At 41.4% G+C, this 15,273-nt stretch overlaps 1 protein-coding gene across 1 annotated transcript; it reads right to left on the reverse strand.

The window, feature by feature from the left end:
- Positions 1-661: 661 nt before the first annotated feature.
- Positions 662-10,598, reverse strand: LOC134746863 (uncharacterized). Its single transcript, XM_063681438.1, has 2 exons — positions 8,060-10,598; positions 662-883 (listed from the first exon to the last, which is right to left on the reverse strand). The coding sequence occupies exons 1-2, from the start codon at positions 10,586-10,588 to the stop codon at positions 662-664; spliced, it is 2,751 nt and encodes a 916-aa protein (XP_063537508.1). The 5' UTR covers positions 10,589-10,598.
- Positions 10,599-15,273: the final 4,675 nt, after the last annotated feature.

A 15,273-nucleotide genomic window follows, 5' to 3' on the forward strand; every position in this document is an offset into this window, starting at 1 on the left:
GGTTTTTTTTTACTTCTATATAAATGTTTAGCAGATATTTTCCGCAAATTACATTTATTTTAGCCGCGGCTAATCTGTTATTTGCGCTGTAAACCTCTTGGTTAAAATTAGCAATTTCACGGAGTTGGCACCGTTAGGGTTGGCAAGAAGCTTTTGAATAATTTTGTTAGTTGTACACTGTTGTAATTATTATTTGAGATGCGGTTTTGAAACTTGTGGAGCGATTAATTTTGTAGTGGTAATGGGGTAGTTAGGGGTAGTAGCATCAAAGTGAACTATTAAAATATTATGTCTATACCAAACTCAAAAAATACTCCAACCTTTGGCCTCTCAGCAAGGTGTCCATCATGTAGGTAACATTCCTGCACTTTATAGCGATAGCAGATAACTGCCGGCGCGAAGGGACCCTTTTGTCTCCCTTAAGTAAGCATTTCCCGAGCTCCTTGTGGAACCCACACGCACCTTTGCCCCACGGACCCTGTTTCTCGACGCCAAAAGCTACAAACTCGTAGCGCCTGGACAGACATTTGTTGGCTTTAAGGCGCTCTCGGGGATCCACCTCCGCCCCGGCATTTCTTCAAGTCGCCTTAATGTAGGACGCTGCCAACGTTTCAATGCAGGTTAGCGTCCCACACCGCGCACTGCCTATTCAGAGGATCAATTACACCTTGTCGGGGCGCTTGCCATCATCCCGCACGATCTGGGGCTCCAGAGCTGCGGAGATATTAGCGCTGATGTGAGCCTTTCTAAGAATGTCGTTGTCGTTGTCGGCGGCGTGACAAGACAAACGTCCGGCGCCCGAAGAGCAGGTAAGGCCATCGTTGCTAAACTGGTCTACCAGGACCCCACAAAAGTGCAGAGTCCAAGACGGAGACTGACAGCTCTATGCATAACGCACAGCCAGCCAAACTATTAGCTTAGCACCCCTGTATACAAATAGGTGAAATAGGTTAAACATTATTTGATTATGGCACATTAAACATATATACTTCATGATAAGTATAGGCTTAATTAAATGTGTTTAAGTTAAATGGGAAGTTATTGTTATCATACTTACCATGCTAAATATTACTTACCTACCTACTTGTCATGCCGGTTTACTAAATCTCTTTTTTTTAAATCTCTCATACTAGGCTTTAGCAACTGCGCCGTGCAACATTTTCATAGCGCTTTTTACTAATAATCTTCGTACTGATTTATTTATCCCATTATTTGGGTCTGGCTCTCCTCGTTCTCATGCGCCAGGACCGTCTGTCCTGGGTTGTCTGTGGATTTAATTGGGCTCGTTCTACATCCTTTGACACGGACTCTTTGCTTTATTTACATTTCCAATAAATTTATTCCACAGAAAATCTTTACTTACGCGCCTAAAATTTTCTCATGATGATTCATACCGCTATAACATGAAGTGTTTATTGCCTCGTATATCATAAAACTCATAAATCGATCGTTCCATTAAAACACATCAATTGCGATCATATTACATCGTAATTCATCCAAATGTAAACAGCCATTGTGGACGTCAAACTTGGGATTTCATTTTTATTTGCACACCGCCTCCTCATTATTGCTAACAATAAATGTGTAAGTACCTATTTGTATAACACCCATTATTTTGTATCCGTTAATATAAAATACTATTATAGACAGACACTTAACGATTACACGATTATTTAGGTTAAAATATTTATTTTACATAAGCTATTGGACTGCATGCTTATCACGTATAACTAAAAATCATAACTTGAGTAAAAGTATTTAGTTTTCGTAATTTATTAATTATTTTATTTACTAGATGTAAAGAATAATTAAACGCAAACTAGCAACAAAATTTGTGTCCCATCACTATTTAAAAAAATAAACTCTTTTTGCATTTCCCTAAGCCCTTAAATGTTAATCAGAACATTCATCTGTTTAGTATTAGAGATTTCTAAGAGGTTATGGGCCCAGTGTGTAAATGGCGCTTAAGCGGTTTGGGTATTGGAATCCCAATAGTGGACACCCTGTGAGGCGAAAGTTAAAAGGCCGTAAGATGCCTGAATTTGTACGAATATTATATCATCATCATTCGCTTGCCCTTGTCCCATTCACTTGGGGTCGGCGCAGCATGTCTTTTTCTTCCATACATCTCTGTCACCCGTCATCTCATCATTCACTTGCGTTAGTTTCATATCATCTCATAGTTTCATATCAATGTACGAATATTATATACAAAATTTAAAAGAAAACTACTACTACACATAAATATATCTTATTTGAATGTTCATATCAAATTTCATGTAAACACTCTAAACTCTAGGTGCATAGGGTCCCAGCGCGCACAGGTTGTTTGCAGAAATCGCGAAGCGTCTGGTTGACGTAACTGGTGACCGAAGAGCTGGCGGCTTCCTCGCACAACGTATCAGCATTGCGATACAACGAGGAAATGCCGCCAGCATCCTTGGTACAATGCCTCAAGGGCTAATTTAGATTTAAGCTAGTTATTAATTTAATTTAGTAGTACATACTACTGTATACAGGGTGGGCACAGGGATTCCGACAGACTTTAACCGTGGATTCCTGGCAGTGTTACGAAAGAAAAATGTTATATCAACATGGGTCCAAAATTGCCTAATTAATTTACTTAATTTCTGGAACAAAATAAATCAATTAACGATAGTACTAACTTGTGAACGTATCTTTAGTTTGAAAGAGTGAAAAAGACAACATGCGACACCAATATGACACTTTATAGTCTAGTTTTATAGCAGGTGACAGGTAAGTTTACTATTTTTAACACTTCTGCTTTGCATGTGTGATTGTTTGTGTCTTGGTATGTATGATTACGTCACATAAGGACGTGTTAGCCTTGAGTTTTTTTAACTTCGAAATTACTTAAATAATTGAATATCTCGTAAATTAGGCTTTCTATGGCATTGTTATATTACTTTTTTTTTATCCAAATAGGCACTAGAATTCATGGTTAAAGTGTGTCGGAATCCCTGTGCCCACCCTGTATATATCTTTCGTGTAAATAAATGTCTATTATTAATGTTATGTTAATGCGATATGTCGCTTTAAAATGAGAGCGTAATCTCGATTGTACGCCAGCGGCTAAGTTCGTGTGATTCTTAATCAATATTTAAGCAATCAATCATAAACTCAACATTCACCAACACTGTTTTCGGAAAGCTGGAGCCCGATGATTTAACAACTTGATACGGTTTCAAACTGGTTTTGACACGACTTTGATGATCTTCTTGGTGATTGGCTGGCTCTTCATTTCGCAAGCTCCAATCAGCACGAGCGACCTTTAAGAACCCATCGCCGTGCTCACTAGCGCCACTGGTAAAATTGTGATTATTTAAATTTAGCGATAGATATTCAAAAAAGGCCCGATGTACTGTATTTTGTATTTAAGTACCTTTTGAATTCATTATAATAAAATAAAACTATGAAAACGGATTATATCGCGTATATTGAATTTATAATACATCCCGACGTTTCGAACCCTTTACAGCGTTCGTGGTCAACGGGTGACTGAGGAAAAATTACAAAGTGCAAAAATACCCACATACTAAAATAATGAACAATCATAGACTACAAACTTTAAGGCTGGTTGTACATGCAAAATCGGTTCATAAGGCTAGTTATACACTACAATTATTTTCAAGTAAAGATATATATATACACGCGATAAAAATAATAGTTTTTACGTTGCTGGATTCGTCAATCTATGCGTCCAAAGTTAAAACGGCCGTTTTTGTTTGGAGTTGATAGATCGACGAATCCAGCTCCAGCAATATAATAACTAGTTTGATGTAATCAAAAGGTACCTACTTAAATATTTGTATTTTGATAAGTAATAGCGGCCCCTTTTTTTAAATATCTATCGTGAAATTTAAATAATCACAATTATTTAGCAGTGGCGCTAGTGAGCACGTTGATGGGCTAAGGTCGTGTCAAAATAAGATCAAAGCCGTAACAAGTTGTTAAATCAGAATCGGGCCCCTGATATCTTGATCATGACGCATTGTTTATAATTAGTGTGACGTGGATATATGATTTTAACGTAGGCCTTAATTAAAATAGGGCTGGGGTATTATTCATTTGAGATCCAATCAGGGGATGCCATTTTGAGACATTAGACTTGATCTCTGAATTTCACGGGCGTATAAATATCGGTCTTTTGATAGGCTTGCGTGGGGTGGAGATGTAAGTACATCCAACACGTAGAGGCCCCTTGGAGAGCTTTAATGTCATGTAGAATGCCTACTGGAACCCGTTCACAGGCGCAAAATAGACACCCATGAACCGGTCGCAGCAGGCATTGTGACTATTGTAGAAAAATTGGGTTCCCCTCATCTGGCAGAATATAATTTGACTTCGCATAACACGTATCGCAGACTTTTAGTCGTATTTTTATTTATTTTATTTATTTAAACTTTATTGCACAAGCAAAGAAAAATGTACAAATGGCGGACTTAATGCCAAAAGGCATTCTCTACCAGTCAACCATTAGGTCAAACAGAGACATAAATGTCGTATGATACTTTTGCATAAATAAATACTTGCCATAATAGTCATTTCGCATAATAATCATTTGGCAGAATTTTTCTAAGTGGGTTAGGTTAGGGTTTTCTGACAAATAATATTATGCAAAAAGAAATTCTGCAAAATAATATTATGCGAAAGGTAATTCTGCCAAAAGACATATCTGCCCAGTAACATTATGCAATACCGTTGATGCCGCTGCAGTAATGTCGCAACAGCAATAAAATGAAATGAAATGAAATAACTTTATTTCAGGCCACTAGTGGCCCATGGCAAAAAACATCTACCTACTACTTTTAATAATGAATTAACAAATTGAAATGATTGAATGAATTAATGAATTATTGTTAACAAATTGCTCCGTCTTGAAACATATGCTTACTTACATAATACATTTGTTAGACAATGATTAAAAAAACCTTGAAACTTTTCATAACAATGAATACTTTTGATTAATATTCAAAAAATGTCAATTAACTAAAGTTACTTCAAAAGAATGATTAAAATTTTATAACAACGTATTCTGCCATCGGAACTAAAAAGTAAAATAGGAGCTACTCCAACAAACCTGAGTGTTTTGAAGTGAACTTTATAGTACATTTTTTAAAGTTGGATTTAGAAGAAAACAAAAAAGAGCAATACGAGTCTTTTGTGGTACCATAGCGTGTCAAAACCCCTAGTATTAATTCCATTCGACTATTTTTGTATGCGATTTTGAACAGCGCGCCAAGCGGGACGTTTTGGAAACTCAAAGTCCCATACAAAATGACACTTAACGTAAACGCGTACGGCACGTCACGCTATTGAATAAAATTTACACTAGGGGGTACTGACATCTTAGGGTTTCGTACCCAAAGGGTAAAAACGGGACCCTATTAATAAAACTCCGCTGTCCGTCTGTCCGTCTGTCTGTCACCAGGCTGTATCTCATGAACCGTGATAGACAGTTGAAATTTTCACAGATGATGTTTTTCTGTTGCCGCTATAACAACAAACTACAACAAAATACGGGAGTCTGACTCTCACTTGGCCGTTGTTTTCTATTTCGTTGTGTTAAACCAATTTGTCAGTAGAACAAGGTGCGAAATTTTAATTTTGTACAGCAGAACATTGAGTTATTAATACTATAGAGACGACATTACCAAACAATGACATTGTCGCAATCACAACTGTACCAAGCGACTGAAACGTAAGCGCCGTAAAATTTCATGGCGCTTACGCGTTTAGGTCGCGAGATTCACGCTCCGCTTCTATAATAAATAAATAAATAAATTCATTTATTAAGGACCAACTTAGATCAATTTGTGCTAGTTTCTAAAATAAATAAGTAAGCAGATTTTCTCAAAAACCAGTTGAAAGAAAACCCGCCCACTTACCTATCCCTGCGCACATGAATCATGCAGCAGTTATTTATATATAGGCTATCAATCCTGTCCGCAATCATGGTCAGGATGCTGTTGGAGCTGGCCCGTACTCTGCGCACCAGGGATGTGGCCCGTTTGCGCATCGTGGTGTAGAAGCAGTCTACCCGCGCTTCCGCGAACATCCCTGACGCGCTACAGAATCTGGGCAGCCCCATCAGCACCCTGTACGCGTTGTTATATTGAACGCGCAGAGCGTTGTACCGTTTATACGTATAGTCCGCCCACAGGCTGCTTGTGTATGGTTTGATGCTAAAACGGCAGAAACTCATGGCGCAAAATACTGGTTCTCTGTGCTGGTTCTATTATATAATAGTTCAATACACAGCAGAACGACCCTTTACGCCTACATTTTTTAAATTTCCAATTTGCCAGTTAGTAATGTAGACAGTTGGTAAACAACCTCTACATTATATTGAATTATTGTAATTTGAAGAATTGTAAGTAATCACTAAGTCCGATAATATCTAACAGGTATCTAATAAGCCATTGTGCAAAAAATATAAAGCAGAATAAACAAGCTCCCGGTCCATCGAGGGATAAAGGGTACATGAAAAATTTCCCTTTTCGGCTTGGACGAGGGGGCGGCCTTGGGGATTTTACGTGAGATAAATTACCTTGGGCTGTAGATCACTTGTTGTGGATGACTTGATGGAACAAGTTGATTTTTCGAAATTTGGAGCTATATTCTAAGATTTAGAGCTAGTGGCTCTGTAAGCTGTAGACCTCGTGATAAGCTCAAAAAATCATTATCACAGCGAACTCACAATTGCCTTAAGTGCCATAGACCCTACTTGCGCTTAAGTCCTTTAGGCCAATTTCCGCCATTTTGACCATATTCGAAAACACAAAACGACGAAAAAAATATATTTAACTACCGAACCTACTCACAAAATTTCACGCGAATCGGTCGAGAAATGCGTCCTGCAGAAGAAGGACATACGAAATGAAGCAACTAAAGGTACCGTTCGAATTCAGGCTACCATTACTGCTGCATTATTACTGTCGATTGTATTGCTGCCGCAAATGTCAATGTTGATATTGGCGGCGGTAATGCAGTCGGCTGTTATGTCGGTAGATAATCTGTGCCTTGGACACTCGCGTTGAGACCCTTTTCAAAGCAGTATTTAAATATTTTGACATTGAATATGTTATTACCCTACTTAAAATTGACAAATTTTAACATAAGAACAGGCAACAAAAGTAGATATCTCCAAGATCCCGTTCAAAAGTATATGTCTCTATATGAATAGAGACATATCTCTTTTTATTAAGTTATTAGGGAATTGTAGTTAATACTTTTGACGCGTTGTCTGATGCTTTAAATGCCAAATGTAGTATCAAAGATAGATATAACTCCGTAATAGATGGATACAGTCTAATTAAACCTTAAAAAGAAGAAGTGAACGTCATAAACGTCAACGTCAATAAAATAATTTTCATTATTTTGATTGATTATATACGTATTTTTTGATAAATATTTTTAAATTTACAGAAATACCATTCGACAATGCCTAAATCGTGTAGTAAATGTAGCACAGTGACCCTCAAAAATTTTTTGGATTGTTGTTCCTGCCACTCCAGGTACTGCCTAAATTGTTTTGAAGAAATGGGCGTAAGTTTTAAACGGTTTACTCTTATGACCATACAAAATAAAAGTAACTGGAAATGCCGTCTGTAGGTTGTCGGGCCGCCGATAATGAAAAATGCGCAAAACTTTGGCTGTACAGTATATATTACACTTTATTTACACAATCACACAAGAAAACTTACAGAATATTTACAAACAACAAGCTTTTAAAACATAAAAATACACAACGAAAACATTTGTATGTCGCTCAATTGACAGCAAGAGAAAAACTATATTCATAAAAACAAAAGACGCGCGCTGGCAGCGGCATCCGAACCGGCCAGGCTGCCAGCACGCGTGCAGCACAAAGGTTTGTAGTTCCGTCGCCTACACTCCCCACCCCAGTGCTGGCTCAGCACTCATTTACTATTGGAATTCGTGCAACGCGCGTTGCTGAACGCCTCAACGTTCCCGACTTAGTCTTCAGCTCAACCATGCGCACCCGACCATCTGCTCCCGGGAATACTTGACTTACCACACCTTTTAACCACACGTTTCGGCGAGCCCCAGGGTCCACTATCAGCACCAGGTCACCTACCTGCAGAGGTCTCTGTTCCTGATTCCATTTTTGCCGTGGTATCAAAACCGGCAAGTACTCTCTGACCCAGCGCTGCCAAAACATATCTGCTAGAAGCTGTGACTTGCGCCATTGCTTCCGGAGATGTAAGTCATTCACATCAAAACAACCTAATACAGGTAAGCTGGATGACGTACCGAGAAGGAAATGATTTGGCGTCAAAGCCTCATCACTTCCAGGTTCAACAGATACGTGAGTTAAGGGTCTACAGTTCACTATATTTTCTACCTCGGCTATAAGAGTGCTCAAAGTTTCATCTTTGGGCGCTCTTTCTTTTAAAATTACCTTTAGTGAAGTCTTTACGCTGCGCACCAGTCGTTCCCATGCCCCACCCCAATGGGGACTAGCGGATGGAATAAATGACCACTGGATTCCTTCGTTCGCAGCTTCTCTTTTCAAAACTTCATCATCCAGTTCTTGAACGGCTTTCTTCAATTCCGAATCAGCGCCCCGCAGGTTAGTACCGTTATCAGAATACAAATATCGCGGCCAACCTCTTCGTGCCGCCATCCGACGAAGTGCCATTATCATAGAATCCGTTGTCAGAGAATGAACTATTTCTATATGGACGGCTCTTACCGTCAGACAAGTAAAAAGTACACCATACCTGTTTTCGCGGTGTCTTCCCACTGTCACCTCGATTGGGCCAAACAGATCACATCCGCTGTATGTAAACGGCCTCTGGTGGTGAGCCATACGCGCAGCTGGTAAGTCTCCCATCCTGGGAACTTCAGGTTTGGCTTTCCTCAGTTTGCATATCATGCAACGTGAAGCTACGAACTTGACAGTAGATCTCAGCTTCACTATCCAATATTTCTGCTTGAGATCATTTACTACAGTCTCCTGTTGATCGTGAGCAGCCTTTTCATGGTAATGTTTGGCTAACAGTCGCGCTACTTGATGCTTACCGTCAAGGATGATTGGTCTTTTTACATCATGTGCAACATCGAGTGCGGCGTCAATTCGGCCACCACATCGTAGCACGTCGAACTCGTCTAAAAATGGTGATAAGGTACGTATTCTGCTACTGCGTTCTATACACTTACCTGCTTTTATTGCTACAATATCTTGGCCGAAAGACTCTCGCTGAGATTGTTTCAATATAAGACGCTCCGCTCGTTCCATTGTTTCGCAGTCCTCTTCACTTGTAAGTTTTTTACACTTGTTTACAAACTTAAGAACCGCTGCAGTAGCTCTCTTAAGCCGCAACCAAGACGAAAAACGATGAGGATCCGGAAGCGGTGAGTTTTGAGCAGGTTCTTGGACCAATGTTACGCGTTCTAGATTTGAAACATTGACATCTTGTTCCACTAAGTCTTGCGGCCATGTAGATTCTTCACCGTACAAAAATGTAGGACCATTGAACCATTCGTTTTGAAAAATGGTTTCATCGTAGACCTCACGTGTAGCTGTGTCGGCAATATTTAATTTAGTAGGTACGTACCTCCACTCTGATGCACGTGTAAGTTCGTCGATTTCACCCAATCTATTCGCAACAAAAGTCTTATAATTGCGTGTGTCATTTTTTATCCAGTGCAACACGGTAGTGGCATCACTCCAAAAGTATCTTCGCGTTGCTTTAAGTTTGTGCTCTTTTAACAGTGTATCTGCTAATCTGGCAGCTAAAAGAGCACTTTGTAACTCATATCTTGGCACTGTCAATGCCTTGACTGGACAAACTCGACATTTGCTAGCCACTAACGCAACACAGATGTTTCCAAACTTGTCATTCCATCGCCAGTATGACACGGCAGCCATTGCTTTTGTTGACGCATCACAAAACGTATGCAACTGCAGATTATTATACTCACAACTTGTTGCAGCAGCACTTGCGCTGGGTTCCGACAGTGGTGATGGTGCAGCGTTTGTAGCGGCCAGCTCTCGTTGCATTGCCAAGCTGCCTGCCTGGTGATAACATCTGGGTACTCGTATTTTATTTATTACCTGCAGCAGCTCGAGCCACTTTCGCCACTTATCGAATGTGGCGTCAGGAATGGTGTCATCCCAGCCGACATGCGATTTCCACGTGTCTTGAAGCATTATCTTACCTTGTATGGTAAAAGGTGCCAAAAAGCCAAACACGTCGAATATTGACATAATAACTTTCAACATTAGCCTTTTGGTTGGTCTTTGCTCACCCTTTAACACATCAAGAGGCACACGCTTCAACGACACGTCGAAACCTAGTTCGTCTGTCCCTGGGTACCAAATGAGCCCGAGCGTTCGTTCGCCTGCGTACTGCTGACCTATTTTGAATTTTACAGCAGCATCGCCTAGAGCCTCAGTAGGCACACTTTTCAACACATCCAAATTATTGCTCGTAAAGTTCCGAATTTCGAACCCACCCTCTTTGTGAATATTAATTATATCCCTTACCATATCAGTTGCGGTAGATTCGTCCGGTAGACTTTGTATGTAGTCATCCATATAGTGCTGATCACAAATAGCCGCGACGGCTGAAGGATGTGTTGATTCAAACCGTAGCGCATTTTTATTTTTTATAAATTGCGCAATGAAAGGTGCGCAATTGGCGCCAAAAATGAGTGAAGTCATAGAATATGTTTTCACGGGCTCATTAGGCGTACCTCTCCATAGAAAATGCAAAGCATTTTGGTCTTCAGGTCTAATCTTTACCCTTAAAAACATATCCTTTATGTCTCCAGTCACTCCCACTCTGTTCTCACGAAATCGAAGCATTATTCCGAACAGAGACGAAAGTAAATCTGGCCCTGTAAGTAGGTGATCATTAAGTGACTTACCTTCACATTTAGCGGCCGCGTCAAACACGAGCCTGAGCTTCTTTTTGTTTGGGTTATCCACCCCAAAATGAGGAAGGTACCAGGTCTTTGGCGTCGGGTGCGGCTCCTTCACTTCCCTAGCAAAGTTATTATCAAGTAAGTGGCTAACGCGCTCGCGATACCTTTGAGCGAACTCTTCATTTGCAGCCATTTTTCGTTCTACACCTTGTAGCCTTTTAAAAGCCATAGGAAAGCTTTCGGGTAATTTGCAGTTATCGTCTTTCCAAGGTAATCCTACTTGCCACCTACCGTTAATGAGAGTCGCAGTTTGCTCAAGTTTTGCTTGGGCGGACACGTCGTCGCTGTTCTGCCTTGGCTTACCTGTTACACCCATAGCCTCTATACTAAAAGAGCGCCTCACCACCTCGTTCAACTCGCGGAGGCCGAGTTCTGATTCGACCACAGGTGCGCCGGACAAGAGCAGCGTCGTGTGTGCTTGCACGGCTGAGCTTTCTATGTGCGGAACCCGCACTGGGCCATGCACGGACCAACCTAGGGGTGTTCGGGTAGCTAACGGCTCATAACGTTTACCTACACATACCTCTAAAGGAATAAACATATGACAGTTATCTTGCCCTATTAACACTTCGGGCTTCATATCAACATTTCGTGACAACTTATTTTTTAGTGCTCTAAGGTGAGAATACTTTTCTAGGTTAATATGGGATACATTTTGTTCTGGCAAATCCAAATCTATTACACCACGAGCCTTGATACTAAACACTTCATCATTTTCACTTGATATATCAAAATTAAACACTGTAGTGTCATGCACTGAGTCGTCACCTTTCCACGCACCACGTACGAGCATCGATTGAGGGCGCCCGCGCAACCCTGCGCGGTCGGCGAGCTCGCGGCTAATCATCGTTACCGAAGATCCGTCGTCGATAAATGCATTTACACTGAAAACGCCATTAGGACCGTAAACTTTAATTGGCACTACCTTCAAAAACACTTTAGTGTCCGTCGTTTTCACGTAGTTAACGTTCTCTACGATAGGCCTAGTAGCCGGCGCCGACGTCGAAGCTTCGGTCGAGTCCGTGCTCGGTGGATCAGCGTTGTTGCGGCCAACAAAATGAAGCAACTGATGATGTTCGCCGCCGCAGTTATCTATATTACATACGGGAGCGGAGCAGGATTCGGCCCCGTGACGAGCTTGCAAACACTTAAAGCAAACATTAGAGCGTTTAACATATCGCCAACGGTCCTTACGCAACGCCTTCTTAAATTTCTTACACTCGGTCAGTTTATGTGCAGACAGTTTACAATACTGACAGTTTACGTTACTGTGGTTCATCTGGCTGTCCGCTTGCACTAGTACAGCTTGCGCCCGAGTGACATGTTTGTTGCTATTGTGTTGTGTATTCATAGTGCACATTAAACTTGCGTTCGCTGTGGCCGATATCTTTTCCGCCTCTAGGCTAAGAAACTCAGATAATATCTCCAATCGCGCTTTTATGCCTGCCTTTATCTGTACAAAACTATAATCGGACCACTTTGAAATCAGCACTGGTGGAAGTTTGGACAGTACGATTGATGAAATAGTCACATCATGCATATATAGTTCGCGGCCGACTGCGCGTATCGCTTCAGTAAAGTTTTGTATTTTCACAGAAAATGCAACGATATCACTGTGATAATCGAGGGATACTGGGCGAAGTTTCTTTATATCGTTCATCAATTTAAATAAAATAGTGTCAGCATTACCGAATTGTAGTTCCAATGTCGCAATGAGCTTGTCGGGCGAGGAAGCACTAATTAAAAGAGCTGACACAGCATCTTTTGCAGCACCACGTAGACACTTCCTTAGCCTCCACATGTTCTCAGCTGGGCTGAAACCGCACACCTCGGTTGACTCCATGTACGCCTGTTTAAACTGTAGCCACTCCATCGGGTCTCCGGAGAACACAGGTAGGTCTCGCGAAGTGCTAATTCTGCTAAGTAGGCTTGCATTGGGTTTATTATTAGCAGAGGCAACGGCTAAGTCTTTGATAGCGCTCGCTAGTATCGCGAAACTGTCAGCAGTGACTACCGCCGACTGGCGGTCATTTTGTTTATCTATGTTACTTACAGAGGCGGTGGCTACGTTGTCATGTGCGCTCGCGGACGACTTATTACCGGCAGGAGTATCGGCGACAAGCGCCGGCTGGCGCAGCTCGACCGAGTTATTTTCATAAGTGTGATCTTGCTGCTCCTCATGTAGTTCCTGCTGCGGTGGTTCGTGTTTGTCGAGCCAGTCTTTGACATCGCTAATAGAGCCCGCATATGACTGTTGCCTACTATTGTTTTGTTCATCTAACTCGGCTAAGTCGGCCTGTAATTGTTTCTCGATGAGCTGCAACTGAATAGCGGCTTTTTGTTTCTCTGCCTCTAGTTCAAGCCGCTTACGTCTGGTCTCAATGGAGGATGACATAGAAAGAGACTTACTTTTGCTACGCAGCGACGGTTGTTTGCTTGTATCTTCCACGTGAAATGTACTGTGTAATATTGGTACTTGCAGCTCTTTTCGCGCAGCACTACGCGTTTTCATCACTGCGGCTGGTGGTGTTCTAATCATATCGATCCGGTTCGAAGTTGACCACTTTTGTAGGTTGTCGGGCCGCCGATAATGAAAAATGCGCAAAACTTTGGCTGTACAGTATATATTACACTTTATTTACACAATCACACAAGAAAACTTACAGAATATTTACAAACAACAAGCTTTTAAAACATAAAAATACACAACGAAAACATTTGTATGTCGCTCAATTGACAGCAAGAGAAAAACTATATTCATAAAAACAAAAGACGCGCGCTGGCAGCGGCATCCGAACCGGCCAGGCTGCCAGCACGCGTGCAGCACAAAGGTTTGTAGTTCCGTCGCCTACACCGTCAATGTAACCAAACTTCTGTAAAGACGAATATCGTAAATAAAACAAAGAAGTCGATTACTCCTTTACCCAAACCCAGTACTTCCAACGCTCCTTCTGTTCCTATCGACGTAGCAGATAGTTCTGGAAACATAACAACACGACGAGAGCGGTCCCCAAATGTACTAAATACTAGTGTGCAGTATTGCAATGAGACTTTCCGCGACGATATTCTCTACTTTGAAAGTATTCGATCAATTGTACGCCAGGAGATTGAAGAATCATTCAGTGAACGCCTAGTCGATAAAATTTGCAAGAGGGTGTCAGAAGAATTAATCCCGACACTTATTAATAAGATTACTGCCTTACTGCATAATAATGTTACAGGAATAAGTGAGCACAATGGTCCCATTGCAGCTACCGGTCCCGTCGCTAAACCTGTCCCTGCCTTCACCTTCACCCCCGCTGCTCCCGTAGCAGCTTCTGCTACCACCACCGCCACTACCAATACTTATCCATCGTACGCCGCTGCTGCCGCCGCTATGACCACCACCACCACGCCAGCTTCTCCTGTCCTACTACCAGTCCAGCCCATTATTATTCGCTCCAGTCCTAAGGCAAGAACAACCAACAATTCCAAACCTAACAAAAATAAAGACAAACAAGTGTCTACCACTCCTGCCGCACCGCTTAAGGTACCGCCATCAACATCTAGCAAAACAAATCCAACCCAAAATGGCCTGTCAGAAATTAACGACCATAGAAAGTCACTAAAGGGAATCACACGGGGCTGTGCTACCACTTGCATTTCTCAACTCCAAGCGTCTGAATGGATGAGACAAATTTACCTATATTATGTAAAGTTGGGAACCCCTGAAGATGTAGTTAAAGATCACTTAAAAGTTATCACAGGTTATGATTGTGACACATTCAAAGTTGAGTGTCTTAAATCCCGCGGTCAATATGCTTCATTTAAGCTCACCACTGTGCCATCGAGTATGGTTGGCCAAAAGACGTATGTGTAAAACCTTGGAATCAGCCCTTTCGACAAAATTACGCAGACCAAAACAATACATAGCAATAACCGCTTTACAAGAATACAATTAATATACCAAAATGTTAGGGGACTACGTAGCCGAACCTCGCTCTTTTATAGAAATGCCCTCGCAAGTGCCTGTGACATTTTTGCGCTCACGGAAACATTTCTAACGAGCTCGATACAAGATGCTGAGCTCTTCCCACCAGGCTACACCGTGTTCCGTAAGGATAGGGCAGGTGACGCGGGGTGGGGAGGAGTACTTCTAGCAGCGAAAGATAAATTCAAACCTCAGTTAGTAACGCAAATTGATGGCTGGTCATCAGACATGGAACTATTATTTGTTACACTTCATATTAAAAATAATAAAATACTTATATGTGTGGCATACATACCGCCAAATTATAATAGTAATCAATTTCTTGC

Source organism: Cydia strobilella, chromosome 13, assembly GCF_947568885.1.
Source record: "Cydia strobilella chromosome 13, ilCydStro3.1, whole genome shotgun sequence".
In the NCBI taxonomy this organism is placed as follows: domain Eukaryota; kingdom Metazoa; phylum Arthropoda; class Insecta; order Lepidoptera; family Tortricidae; genus Cydia; species Cydia strobilella.

Bases quoted from the DNA above. Each gene is read 5' to 3' on its own strand.
- LOC134746863 (XM_063681438.1), bottom strand. From the start codon at position 10,588: ATGGATGACTACATACAAAGTCTACCGGACGAATCTACCGCAACTGAT. The intron at 884-8,059 runs GTAAGTCAAGTA...CGTTATGCATAG, and splicing joins ACGTGTGGTTAAAAGGTGTG to AGCTGTCAGTCTCCGTCTTG.